This window comes from Dendrobates tinctorius, unplaced genomic scaffold (genome assembly GCF_039654945.1).
Source record: "Dendrobates tinctorius isolate UK_male_01 unplaced genomic scaffold, ASM3965494v1 ptg000126l, whole genome shotgun sequence".
NCBI lineage: Eukaryota > Metazoa > Chordata > Amphibia > Anura > Dendrobatidae > Dendrobates > Dendrobates tinctorius.
The window spans coordinates 18,150,765-18,165,676 of record NW_027361794.1 but is presented as its reverse complement, the minus strand read 5'-3'; the positions used below and the strand labels follow the sequence as shown (position 1 = coordinate 18,165,676).

The window sequence follows — 14,912 nt, the reverse complement described above, 5'->3', positions numbered from 1 at the left end:
TTTCTCCTTGCGCTGCCGCTGTCCCAGACGAGGAGGGAGCCGGACTCCAGCACTCCCCCGACGCTGCTTCTGGACCGGAACCCTTGCCGATCGCACAGACACTGCACAGGCGGTTCCTTGGCCCAGGTATGTCTTCTTTGTAGAAATCCTGTGGTTCCTATAGGAACAGGAAACCAACTGAGGAGGAGAGGCGGACCGCCCTCTTTTATCTCTGTAGGATTCCTGTTCCTATGGGCGGATCCCTCTCTCCAAGTGGGTGCTGTCGTGGCGAAGAGTAAAAGAGATGATTTCTTCACATAACATTTTCCACCTTCTGAACATGAAAATGGCTTCACCCCTATGTGAGTCCTCTGATGTGTAACAAGTATTGATTTCTCTGTAAAACATTTCCCACATTTTAAACAGGAAAAAGCTTCTCCTCTGTGTGGGTTCTTTGATGTATAACAACATCTGATCTCTATTTAAAACATTTTCCACATTCTGAACATGAAAGGCTTCTCCCCTGCGTGAGTTCTCTGGTGCATAACATTGGGGATTTATATACCCTATGGATGAGAGGAATTTGGAACATTCTTTGTGACTCCGACAAGTAAAGTTTAGGTATCACATACAGCATTTTCACCCATTGCTCCTCAAAGGACCCACGTCATCCTCCCATTTTGTCTAAACTATCAAATGTAGGGCCAGTAAAGGCCCCGTCACACTAAGTGATCTCGCTAGCGAGATCGCTGATTTTGTGACACATCAGCAATCTTGCCAGTGAGATCGCTGTGTGTAACGGGGATCAGCGACTGGCCCCACTGCCGGTTATCGCTGATCGTGCTTGAGCGGCCTGGGCAGTTTTTCGATCGCTGGTCTCCCGCTGCCCAACGCGCATCGCTGCGTGTGGCAGCGAGAGACCAGCGATCAGCGACGCTGGTTGCTAATGTAAACGTCAAGTATCCAGGAGCCGCGCGGCTCCTAGATACCTGATGTTTACCTTGGAAACCAGCTTGTACGCCGGGTTCCAAGGTAAACAGCGGGTATCCAGGAGTCGCGCAGCTCCTGGATACCCGACGTTTACATTAGAAACCAGAGTCACTCGTCCCGATCGCTGGGGCTGTCTATGTGACAGCTCACCAGCGATTAGCCTAACGATGCCCCAGCGATCCCATCATGTCGGATCATTGGACATCGTTTAGTGTGACAGGGCCTTAACTGCCTATAAATAAGGGATATTAGACCTTTTGTGTCCACCACTTTAGGAATTGTATCTATTGTGAGATCTATAAATCAGTAAGGCGTTTATTCTAGATAGTGTACTATACACATGACGTATTTGCAGATACTGATTAACGACCCTATTTGGAAAGTTAAAAATCGGCCATTATTTGTTCAAAGCTCTTAAATAATTCATCCCTCAAGATTTGTGATACCAAACATATACGCTTATCCTCCACTCACTACTCTTTTTTTGCTTTCTGTAGCTCTGGTAAGTTATAGTTGTGCCATATTATATGGAAAAAAGGGGGAAGGAAAAAAAGGATAGATAGAAAGATTAAGAGGAAGGAGGAAGTATAGATAGTAACGTCTACCTCTCTACCTCCAAGGCATATAGATTATGGATATATTGAACACAAAGAAACTGCGAAACAAGCAGACCCCAACTCAAATCCATAACTGGTGTTGTTTTTTTTTTTACAGGTGTAAGTCTAACTTTCAGTCCTAGGGATCCTACTAAGTGGAACCATGGAATACATAGCAAGTAAACTAATACAGCCAGATATCACAGTAATATAATGTGAGCTCAACTTATATGCAGTTCTAAGATCTTATATGAACTGAGACATTCTTTATAGTGGGAGAGAGGAACATAAAACTCTATTAAGCTATATGTAATTATATTCTTAAAGAAACAACCAAACATCTGTAAACTGTCTCTCTCATCAGGGGAGACAAGTTTCATTTCAGAAGCTCATATGATTGGCAGGTTCCTTTCCCATCTGGAAAGTTCCTGATCCATTGAAAGCCTTCTGCAACGTGCTGGAACTCTCTGTGGCAATGGTGGAGCAGATGTCCAGTAAGATATATATGGATTCTGGGAATATCCAGGGCATCACAGAATGGTCTCATGCTGCTTGGATTTTTGAAAATATATGTGGCGCCCCTGAGGGTCCAGTCGCCACAGAGGTATTGCACCTCAACCAGAGGTGTAGTATCCCACCTTTCAGGTAAGATGGAGACATCTGACCTGGCTATAAAAAAAAACACTGCATCCACCACACACCACAGCAGCAAGTGATGTGCTTCACCATCCCTGCTGGCTAGGAAAGGGTGTTAGAAGGTGGGTGGAGCTGGAAGGTTGGAGCGGGAGAATAGAAGGGAAGTTAGGATCAGTCTTCCCGTAGAGGAAGAAGGGAAAAGACGTGCATAGGCAACCTTCCCGTAAGTGAAGGTGGGAAGAGATAGAATTGTACAGCAGACCCCTGCTCTGAGGGACTGCTGGTACGGACTGAAGGACTGAAAGAAGCTCCCTGAAGGGGATAGGGATTTCCCAGAGGCACTGGTGGAGAGTACTCCCCGTGGGGCTCGTTCCATGCTGACGGACGTCAGGTTGGGGAATTCCAGGTCGCAGAAGGGTCTCGACCCCTAGCCTAGTGGAGTGGACAACAGGACTCAGTTAGCAAGCCAACAGCTGTGGCAACTTTAGGGGCCACTGCCAATTACCACAGTTATCTTCTCCGGAAAGGCAGCCAGAAAGGATCAAGAAAACGTTTTGGGTCACGTTATCTGGCAGGGTTCGCGGCAGCTGGCCTGGGACACTGACTGTGAGGTGCTGGAAAGGAAGGAAAGTGGAAAGCAGCACTGTGAGATGGCCAGGGAAGGCACATACTGACAGGAAATTCTGGAAAGGTGTTCTCTATCTTTCTGGAGGTTGGCTGGATCCCTCACCTGGAGGATGTGGCACCAAGCGGGAATCTGTACTGTAGACAGAACTATGAGTAAAGCTTTGGAACTGCACCCAGCTGTGTCTTTTGCATTCTTCCTGCGTCACATTCTCAGCACTGCTACATCTCTTGCCTAACACTATATCATCACCGTGATCCTCAATTTCTTCTACAACTGCACTGGGACTAAGCTCTGCCTGTGGAGAGCTATTCCAACTCTGCTGCATCACACCATCAGTCCCAGAGGATCTGCACTGCAGCGCTGGTCCCTTCTGATCAGATACTACAGGTGGCGTCACAAACACTGTATACAAAAACTCTTTATTTTCAATCCCCTGTAAATATACCCCATTTATTGGATGCCCAGGGACACGGACCGGGTCACCGCCGCAGTGATGCTGTCCCTTTAAAAAGCGGCCCGATACAGAGTACCCCACGGCTCTGGTGGGCGCTCCAACTTGGTGTCACGAACAGGATTTCGATGCTCGGTGTCACTGGGTCCTGTGTGCCAGAAATGTGACTGTACTGAGAAATAAACCACAATGGGCAAACCACAACACATTTATTGGACTATGATTTTGACTGTAAAGATGGCTGCTATGGCGGTCCCACGAGGTGTGCGGTGAGGCATGCCATCGTGGGCGGTACCCAAGAAAGAGCGTGAAGCAGCATGAACCTCCCCTGCCTGTACTTCTATGCAACTGCATCATGGCCGACAGCCAGAGGGGTCTGGATCTTGGCCTGGTATTGCAGCAAAGGAAAAAGACACAGCCGCCAGGGGGTGAAGAGAGGCCCCACGGTGGGAAAGAGAGCATAGGAGAAGCCAGTACACCAGGAGGCCATGATGGAGAGCAGAAGGAGGCCTGTGAAGTGCGGTGGAGAAATGCAACTTTCTCCCGACTCTGTGCAATCAGGCTCCGGCCCCTCGGAGTATGTCAACCTGGAGCAGGAAATTGAGGAGCTGAAAAGGAGTCTGCATCAGTGGCAGGCTCTCCTTGCGCAGAAAAGACAGGCTGCCCATGAGGAAACTGCCAGAACACTGGTACCAATGCCACCGGTACCCACTCCCAGTTCCAAGGTACCACCACCAATGATACCCACCGCCAGTTCCCAGGTACCATCTTCGCCGGTACCTGCCGCACCAGTCTCTCCGTCACCGGAGCCTGTGAAAGATGACTGCGGCCCTGGAGGAATAGGTACGGTCAGCGCCCCTGGGACAAGGGATGCCCTGCTAGGCCCCATCGGGTTACCACCGACCACAAATTCCGGCCAGGTCGTCATGGACATCGCCGGGGACCGGAAAGCTGCGCCCAGGGGAGGGATCCTGGAACCTGTCCCCATAATGCAGTCAACTCCCGCAGCGTGCAACAGGCTGGAGATGGCCGGGTGGGAGGGGAGGAAGAGGGAGCTGATGTCATGGGGTTCCCCATCACCACACAAGAGTTCTGCCATAGGCAGATACTTACATTTGTGCAGGAAGAGTGGGAGCGACAAAGGCAGAAACTGGCCTTGGCGGAGCGTAATCTAAGGGGCAAGATCCAGGCCCATGGTGAGCATTTGGAGAACTGTAATCCCATGGGTTGGGGCAGAGTCCTCTGCTTCGACCTCAGAGGATTCAGGTTCATCCAGGACTCCAGAAAAGCTCCCAACCTATTTGTGAACAGGCGGGATGTCGAAGCTCATCTCATCCGGGGACATCCGGAGCGCGATCTGTTCCCTCACGAGTATGTCTCCTTTACTCGCCATCTTGGAGACAGGAGATGGTACGTGCTTCATGTCCGCAGGATTCCCGCCGAGCTGATAGCTCCACAGGACCACCAGGGGGCAACAACTGAGGCTCCGTCAGTGTAATCCTAGCCATGGCAATACCACCAGTGCCACGTACAGCAGCAGTGACACCAGCTGCAGTAAGGCAGATTGTTCCTCAGGCTGCAATTGTACCTCAACCAGCACTCAATCCATCATCATTGCCAACAATAGGACAGGAGGAGACTTTACCAGATGAAGCTCCGCAAGCAGTATATACCCAGGCTGCTACAGCAATCATAATCCATCCAAGACGCAGTAGTCCTGAAGTTCTTCCCTGGAAGCAAGGGAACCAAACAGCTTCAATGTAACCAGGAGGTTGTATCATTCAGCCCCATTAAAATGAACAGAGACTAGGGCAAGTCCGTTGTAAATAGTTAGACCCAGGGGGGCTTTGGCAACATATTATACCTGATTATGTTTTATAGTCATAAGGAGAAAAAGAAGTAGAGACAATGGGATCATGAACAGTGAGTGATCAAAACTTTCTTTGTATATAGTTTAGCACCTATTCAGGTGCTCCTTCTTGGTTTTACACGTGCCTTTTAAAATACAGAGACTTCATCATTGCACAACAACTACAGACCTAAAGAAAAACCTGTTAGGTGTGGCCGAAGATGAGGTCTAAAGGGGAAACCAGTTATATCTTGCCGCTCACCCAAAACCAACGTTGGAGGTTTTGAGCGGGTCCTCCATACAGCACAAGGACACTAGAAGATACCCCGGCTGGGATAGAATCTGCCACTTACCTCAAATAATGACAGCTTTTTGACTGTAACTAATAATGTTATTATGATTGTAAATATTATACTATGTATAGGAAACGGTATATTGATAGTGTATAGGATTATTGTGAAAATCTAGTATAGCATTGGTAGGATAGTATTGAATTAAGTGAGCAGTGTCTGCATAATCACTTGTGCATTGATGCTTTCAGGTATACCTCTTATCCAGATATTATTGTGATTTTCTTGGTCATCAACCATATTATACAGACTGTTTATTTGCTGGCTGTGAAGATCCAGTGTTAGTTTATGAGCATTTTGATGGTCCAAAACTTGTACAACATCATCCTGTAATCTCTGTACCTTGACAGTAAGCTGTGACAGGCTATAAGTGAGGGAACATATTTTCAGTTTTGTATGTGGTCTCCAGCCTTTGTTTATATTGCTCCATGTCTTGTTTAGTAGGCATAGATGCAATACGGTATACAAATCAATTATGGTGTTCCACATATCAGAATCCCCTGTGGTTTGGGAGGGGGGAGGTAAATTCCCCTGTGAAGCAAACATTGCTCAGTATGTGGGCATCGGTGAGAACACAAGAAGATTTGTGGAGCTGTTTTCTTGTGAGACCGACATTAAGAATGGAGAAATTGCAAGACTTTCATAATGTAAGACAGCTCAAGCCTGTGAGTTAAGTGCTTTTTCCAAGCTGAGGCAGTAATGGCACCAGAGTGGGAAGATGTGCCCTTTGATAAGAAATGCGGGAATGTGAATCGCAACACCAATTAATCAGCATAGGCATGGAAGGAGAGTATGATTGTTCATATTTTAAAGAGACCGAACATGAGAAATGATAAGATACACTTTTTGGTTAAAACATTCTGAAGATGAAAAAGGCTTCTCCCCTGTTTGACTACTCTGAAGTTTATTAAGAGTTAAATTTCCAAATAAAACTTTTCCCGCATTAGGAACATGAAAAAAGCTTCTCTCCAGTGTGACTGCTCTGATGGCTAAAAAGAGATGATTTCCTCTCAAAACATTTTCCACATTCTGAACATGAAAAAGGCTTCTCCCCTGTGTGAGTTCTCTGATGTGTGATAAGATTTGATTTCCGTGTAAAATATTTCCCACATTCTGAACATGAAAATGGCTTCTCCCCTATGTGAGCACTCTGATGTGTGATAAGATTTGATTTCCGTGTAAAATATTTCCCACATTCTGAACATGAAAATGGCTTCTCCCCTATGTGAGTTCTCTGATGTGTGATAAGATTTGATTTCCGTGTAAAATATTTCCCACATTCTGAACATGAAAATGGCTTCTCCCCTGTGTGAGTTCTCTGATGTGTGATAAGATTTGATTTACCTGTAAAACATTTCCCACATTCTGAACAGGAAAAAGGCTTCTTCCCTGTGTGAGTTCTCTGATGTGTGATAAGATTTGATTTATCTGTAAAATATTTCCCACATTCTGAACATGAAAAAGGCTTCTCCCCTGTGTGAGTTCTCTGATGTGTGATAAGATTTGATTTATCTGTAAAACATTTCCCACATTCTGAACATGAAAAAGGCTTCTCCCCTGTGTGAGTTATCTGGTGTGTAACTAGATGTGATTTCTGGTTAAAACATTTCCCACACTTTGAACAAGAAAATCTATTCTCCTCTGTGTGAATTTTTTGATATTTAAGAAACGACTTTTCGAGGGGAAAACTATTTACATATTCAGAACTTGAGAATGGTTTCTTTGCTTTATAAGTTTGTTTTTTAATGCTTATTTTGTGACTTTGAGTTTCCTCAGGGGTCAGTAATGAATCAGAAGACAGGACCTGTTTCAAAGGATCAGAAGGTCGATCTTTGCTTTGAAGGGATGATGGAATATCTGGATTAATGGCATTCACTTCAGTGGTATCCTGTGTAATCTCAAGATCATCTGATTTAAAAATTGAAGATGTCAGCTGTCCCCCTGATCTCCTGGTACAGTCATCTGCCAAGAATAAAACCAATTATTATTTTTGAATAAAATCATTGAAATTTATAAAAGGTGTAATATTTTTATGCAGTTTCTCACGACCCTGTTTGAAGTTATTCATTTTTAAATTGAAAAGTAAGGATGAAGGAAAACTCTGTTGTTATTGTACAGAAATTCACACTTGGCCTCACTGCACATTTAATGTTAGTGATCATAAAAGAGAAGTTTGGCCGGAAAGACTGGACCTGGTCTTGTAGGGACCATATGAGCACATTCAGTAGCACAGAAGGGAGAGAAGCTAGATTCATCCAATAAAATATCAGGGATCTAGGAAGCCAACAGCATCATTACCTTCCACTTTCTCTTACAGACCCATCATAATATTTTTCTTCAAGTGATTTTCTAACTTGTCAGCACATTCTATGTACACTGTCATTTGGCTTTTTAGTTTTCAGATCTGAGCAGGTAATGGTCAGCGTTTTCTAATCCCAGGTAGTAAGTGGATCCTCAAGGTTGTAACTTCTATAGAAAAGGGCTTTCAATGACCAAGGTCATCTGAACTGTTTTGGGTGGTGGAAAACGTTGTCTAGCGGCAAAATGGTGATCACACGATTGTATAATATATATATGGGGAAAGACAACCAAGCCGTCAGGAAAATCAATCAATAATATCATAAAACCTGAGGCTTTAGAAAATGATTTTTGAATATGCAAATTTTATTTTTCAGTCACACAGAGCCCAACGTTTCGGCCGAGCAGGCCTTTATCAAGGGTTTTTATCTTTAAAAAATATAACAATAATGTAAAATTAGGAATCATGTCTAAGAATGACACAAAATGAAATAAGTACAGTATCACTGACTGACATATTAGTGCGAGTGAAAAAAGTTTATAATAAAAGAAAACATCTGGTCAATATTGGTCAATATACGCAATACATTGACAAAATTTACAGAAATAACGAAAAAGATTATTTTCCTCTCAGGAGTAAGGACTCCATCATCAGAATAAATCCTCACAATAAATCAATAAGTACAATCTGTAAATAAAAGGGAAAAAAGAGGGGAGAGAACAGTTACTCAAATACCATAAATAAAATACAGCCTAACGCAGCTTAAAGGTACCATAGAGGAAATGTGCAACAAGTAAAAGGATATAAGTACCTGTGTGGCTATATATTGAAGTTTCAAAAGCTTTAAAGACAGAAGAGGAGAACAAAAGGGTAAAAATATTATCACCGTTATCTGTTGTACTTGAAAAGATCCTTTCTCCTGTCTTACATTTGATCCCCTCATGGCTTAGAGATACATCACATTTTTTGTCTTGCATTAGGGATTTGAATTTAACTTCGGTTAATTGTTACTTGGTGACATTAGAGGTCACTAGTTTATATACTATTATTAGCCATACAAGGGGTATTCAAGCCGTAAAAATATTTTTAGAAAATAAAACGGATTTTTCTAGCGACATTCAATCTTTTTGTATTTCTATGTTGACTCTCATTCTAACAAAGAATTTTTTCTTATTTGAGGATCAGTTTTTTATTCAATTAACTGGCACTGCAATGGGTTCAAATCTGGTGCCCCCATATGCCAATATTTTTATGGCAGAATTTGAATTAGAGTTTGTCTACCCACATGTTCTCTTCCAACAGTACTCGGTACTGTGGAAGAGATACACAGACGACATTTTTCTCATCTGGACGAGTGACTTGGTTTCTCTTGAGAGTTTTTTCCAAGATCTTAATACAAAAGTTGCAGGTTTATCTTTCACTAAGCAATATAATTCAGTTTCTATTCCTTTTCTTGACACCTGGGTTATTAGAGATATTGATGGTTCCCTTTCCACTGATTTGTTTGTAAAACCAATGGACAAAAATAGTCTCCTACATTTCACTAGCTGTCATCCGAAACACATAAAAAAAAATCTCTCCCAAGATCACAATTTTGCCGTATTAACCATATTGTGTCTGATAATCTTAATCGTGTTGGTCGTTTTGCTGAAATGAAATCCAAATTCGAATCCCGAGGATATCCCGATTCCCTGTTGTCTTTTTCTCCTCCATCTATATCTAGTCATGCAACTAAAATTAATAGGGTGGCCTTCGTTAACACATACCATCCCTTTATGTATCTCATCCATAAGGTTATTCGTCGACACTGGCCACTCCTCTCTAATTCTTATCCTCAGATACCCCAATTTTAAGCTCCACCTTTGATTTGTCACAAAAAACCTCCTAACTTACGCAATCTTTAAGTAAGGGCAGACATTGGTAGTTCCCGTGATTCAAGAAGACAAATTTTATTTAGGCCATTGCGCAAAGGGACTTTTCCTTGCTTGCATTGTTTGCAATGTTCCAAAATTACTAAAGGGGACACCTTTACCCATCCCAGATCGGGAAAGATTTTTCCAATTAAGGACTATTACAATTGTGACTCATCATATGTAATATATTTCATAAAATGCCCATGCGGTCTCGGATATGTTGGAGAGACTACCCAACATATCCAAGACCGAATCTCTCAACATAAATCCACTATCAGCTGTAAGAGAACTCTGTTACCCATTTCAGCTCATTTTATTTCTCATAACCACAATATTTCTAAACTTTGTTATCAAGTAATTGACAGTGTACCTCTGGCTAGACGAGGTGGCAACAGGATACAAAGACTGAAAGAGAGTCCTATTGGATTTTTGTTCTTCAAACATTGGAACCTTTTGGCCTTAATAGGGAGTATGAGGTTTTTTATTGATTTTTTTCTCCAGGTTTTCTCCATTTTAATTTTATTTTAACTTCCATTATGATAATGTGGAGTTTTGGTGCCTTGATCTTTTTATAGAGAGCACTATATTTACCTTATAATATTAGTTATTTTGGATATATATGTGTGATAGGGAAACCCTGATTCTTTGGGGTCCCTTCATACACTCTTAGGGTCTCACTCTCCATACTTCTATGATATTAGCTGACAGAGAAGAGATCAACTATCACCTAATCCTGTTATTCTTGCCTCTCACCTCTATAACTCTTATGATTCATGTAACTAAAGAACATATCACGAGTTCCATGTAGGCCTAAGGTAGATAGTCTTAGAAATAGATAGATAAAGGGGCTATGAACCCTTATTAAGACAGGTTAATGAGGCTAATGTTAGGGTATTGTATAACCAATACCTGTTTCCACCTTTTTCTGGAAATTCCCGAATGTATCTAATAATTAACAGCCGAGTACAATCTGATTGGTTGCCGAATATGAATATGATTGGTTGAAACCATTTATGCTTACTCTTGAATAATCAACTGTCCAATGGAATATGATGATGTAATGTAACCGCCTACTCAAAAGAGTATATAAACTTGATGTGATTAAACAGCCGTGTGGCATGTTGCAGATACATAACCTGTCTCTGTATTGATCTGTCACCTTGCCCGGGCAACAAGCTATCAATCTGGCTACCATCCGGTATATCTAAAGATCTCCCGTTGAGAGATAAAGATCAAACTCGTCATATGTATACATGTATCCCTCAATATGTGTACACATGCAAACATTCGTAGGTTTTCTCATAAGTAACATGTTATGAGCATTGTATAGGTATTTATATAAGTGCCTCATATGTGTCTATGTAATATAAGAATAATTTTTTCTTTCTCTTTTTATTCTTTTACAGACCTAATCGCGGAAGGAAGGTACCCACTTTCGGTTCTGATCTTTTTCACTTGGTGGTGTTTTCCCCCCTTTTCTTTTTTCTTTCCCTCCCTCTATTTCTTGTTTTTATAACAATTTTACACATACATGCGATATAGACCTTCATATTTGACCTGGCTCAGATATATGTAATATAATATACTTATAATTATACACATATTTTCTCCTCTTTTCGTTATTTCTAGCGCTTGCGCTGTAGCGGTCATTATTTATACATTATCACTCCTCCTTGCCACACTTCCGATTTCGGACATGATTATGCCCCACTTCCATCCAGAGGGACGGTCTGCATCCGCGCGGTTAAACATTAAGCTTCTCTGACACACTTCCTTTTTACTCGTACAGATCATGCCCCACTTCCGTCCGGAGAGACGGTTTGCGCATGCGCGATATTGGCGATATTGCACGCCTGTACCCCTCCAGCTGTAGTGCATTTGTGTCATGAGTAGAATATAAAAGAGACACAAGTTCCGGCCCATACACATGCACACACTCCACAGGCAGCAGCGCAGTCCCATGTTACCGCATTTCTCGTTCTAGGTTTGTAAATATTAGCTATATACCGCTTATATTACAATATACTTACAATGCTTTCTTCTGTCATACTCTGGTTTTTACCTTATTTTTACCCTTATTTTCTCCTCTTCTTTCTTAGAGCTTTTGAAACTTCAATATATAGCCACACAGGTACTTATATCCTTTTACTTTTTGCACATTTCCTCTATGGTACCTTTAAGCTGCGTTAGGCTGTATTTTATTTATGGTATTTGAGTAACTTCTCTCCCCTCTTTTCCTCTTTTTTTTACAGATTGTACTTATTGATTTATTGTGAGGATTTATTCTGATGATGGAGTCCTTACTCCTGAGAGGAAAAAAATCTTTTTCGTTATTTCTGTTCAATGTATTGCGTATATTGATTAGACGTCTTCTTTTTGTAATGATCCAGGTTGGATCTGACAGACAAATGTTCAAGTAACCTTTTTTTTCCTTGAGCTGTGTGCTCGGCGTTGGTTTTGCCCCCGGTGGCCATTAGGGTCATTGCACTGTGGTGGTTTCAGTTCTAGTTTGCCCTCGGTGGCCGTTAGGGTCATTGCACTGTGGTGGTTTCAGTTCTAGTTTGCCCCCGGTGGCCGTTAGGGTCATTGCACACTGGTTACTTTGGTTTATTGCACGTTATTATTTAGCAGGTGTGACTGCTCTGGCTGACCTATAAAAGAGTGTCAGGTGTTGCAATCAGCGTGGGTGATATTGCTCAGTTGCAACCAAGCCTTGGTGAAGGAAGGAGCTGGAGGAGAGTCCCGGGCATCTCAGTCAGAGTCCTGGAGGGGCAGCTATGGTGTCAGCGAGGAGTGCTTGCATAGCTTGGTGGAGTGGCAGCTATGGTGTCAATGAGGAGTTCTTGCAAAGCTTGGTGGAGTGGCAGCTATGGTGTAAAGCTGCAATCATGATGCTGGACTTTGTTGCTGGAAAGCTACACTTGGATGCTGGACTTTGTTTCTGGACTGCTGCACTCAGGTTCTGGACTCTGTTGCTCCAAGGCTGCATGCTGGTGTTGGACCCGGTGGGAAGAAAAGGTGCACTCAGGTGTTGGACTCTGTTGCTGAGAGCATTAGAAACAGAGCATAGCTAAGTGGTGTTTCCCTGTTTTGTCACTTTCCTCAGTGTGTGTTTAGTGCAGTGGTGGGATTAGTTTCTGCACCGTCCACTTCACTAGTAAGGGACTGGCGCAGGGAGAGTTAGGGATTTTAGGTTCCTGATCGGCGCCCGGTGCGGAACCGGCCTGGGGTTCGTGAGGAGTGCAGGGACACTGGCTCAGGGGAGTGCAGGAGGTCTCCACGTCCCCGTTCCCTATCGCAGGGCCCTCCATTGTATCGGTTTCCCTGGTGTTTCCTTTTATTGTTTAAATTAGCCCTCCTGGAGGCGGTGTATCCATAGATACGTGTATACTGAAATTCGTCTGCTGGAGGCGGGGTATCCAGCTGCACGTTGTATTATTTAAATTCGCCCTGCTGGCGGCGGTGTATCCAGGGTCACGCGTGTCATATAAATTCGCCCTGCTGGAGGCGGTGTGTACTGCCACACGTGACCATGACACTTTTATTATAAACTTTTTTTCACTCGCACTAATATGTCAGTCAGTGATACTGTACTTATTTCATTTTGTGCCATTCTTAGACAGGATTCATTTATTTTATATTATTGTTATATTTTGTTTAGATAAATACCCTTGATAAAGGCCCGCTCGGCCAAGACGTTGGACTCTGTGTGACTAATAAAATTTGCATATTCAAAAATCATTTTCTAAACGGTGAGGTTTTATGATAGTATTGATCACACGATTGTGATACGGCCTGACTACACCACCGATAAAGCCGCCATAGCCGGTGACTAAGAAGAATCTCTGACTTGTCTATATTTAGTGGTCAGTACTCACCCGACCGGTTATAAGCAGTAATCTCCTCTTTACATCTCTCATCACCCCTCACACGTCTCTGTAGTATTAATATGGGTCAGATCTTCACCCTAAAATAAATATTGTAAAAGTCACAGATGGAGAAGTCACATCTATGATCAGCTCTAATCCTGCCATCTCCACCGCTCTCATTACACAAGTATAAAACATATAATACTGGGGGATAAAACAAGACTGAGCACAAGACCTTCACAGCCATCTACACATCATAGGGGAGATCTCATAACACCTTCTCTCCATCTACCTGATGATCCTGAGGAACATTGGGATCTCCATGTTTACAGTCCTGTGGAAGAAGAGGACGGGGACATCTCTCTGGTATTGTCCTCTTACTGGACAGGTCTGGAAGAAACACATACAGGGACTGAATTCATTCTTTACATAAAGATAATTATAGGCCGTGTGTATTTAGTCCTGTCTATTACCTGGTGATGTGAGGGGCTGTGGGACCTCCATCATGACGTCCTTGTACAGATCTTTGTGTCGTTCGAAATACTCCCACTCCTCCATGGAGAAATAGACAGCGACATCCTGACACCTTATAGGAACCTGACACATACAATGATACCGTCATCCCCTGATCCCTTCATAGCATTACTGTATAATGTCCCAGCATTCCCAGCAGTGTCACCTCTCCAGTCAGCAGCTCAATCATCTTGTAGGTGAGTTCTAGGATCTTCTCGTCATTGATGTCATCATGTATCAGGGGGTGAGGTGGAGGCCCCATGATTGGGTTCAGGGGTCTTCTCAATCTCTCAGACACAGGGTCTTGACAGCGCCCACTAGAGGTCTTCTTCACTACAGTGTAATCCTGGTTATGGAGAGACACAATAATAAACCTCACTACAGACATTTCCAGAGTCCTCACCTCTCCAGTTCTGTCCATCTGTTATTCCCATAGATAAGAATGATGTAATGTGACGTCATCAGAATCTCTCACCTCTCCAGTAAGCCGGAAGAGGATCTCTAGGGTGAGGTGTAATATCCTCTCCACCATCTTGTCTCTGTCCATATCCATCTTTGATGGGTAAATCAGGAAAATTCTCTTATATAGATCTTCACTGAGAAGATACGATATTGTAGAGACCTGAATGAGAAGATGAGCCGATGTAACATCATAAATATTCTGTGTAATAATACAATTACTGGAGATAATAAGGGAAACATATGAGGAGATTTATTATTTTACAGTATTTAGTTTCCTTCTTTACATCTACTAATAAAACCTATATATATATGAGGCCAATGTCTCCACGTACAGTGGTATATTTTAGCATTTCCCTGTAGGCTTCCGTATATTACAT

At 42.8% G+C, this 14,912-nt stretch overlaps 3 protein-coding genes across 3 annotated transcripts in view; all 3 read right to left on the bottom strand.

The window, feature by feature from the left end:
• Positions 1–7,411, bottom strand: part of LOC141047078 (uncharacterized) — a 38,081-nt gene extending 30,670 nt beyond the window's left edge. The window contains exon 1 of the mRNA XM_073542022.1: positions 7,284–7,411. The gene's annotated coding sequence lies outside the window, so the exon portion shown is untranslated. The remainder of the gene's footprint in view (positions 1–7,283) is intronic.
• Positions 1–14,912, bottom strand: part of LOC141047066 (uncharacterized) — a 215,849-nt gene that overhangs the window by 200,354 nt on the left and 583 nt on the right. The window lies entirely within an intron of this gene.
• On the bottom strand, positions 6,367–13,433 carry LOC141047134 (uncharacterized). Its single transcript, XM_073542095.1, has 2 exons — positions 13,361–13,433; positions 6,367–7,441 (listed from the first exon to the last, which is right to left on the bottom strand). Exons 1-2 carry the CDS (start codon positions 13,431–13,433, stop codon positions 6,423–6,425), a joined length of 1,092 nt encoding a protein of 363 aa, XP_073398196.1. The 3' UTR covers positions 6,367–6,422.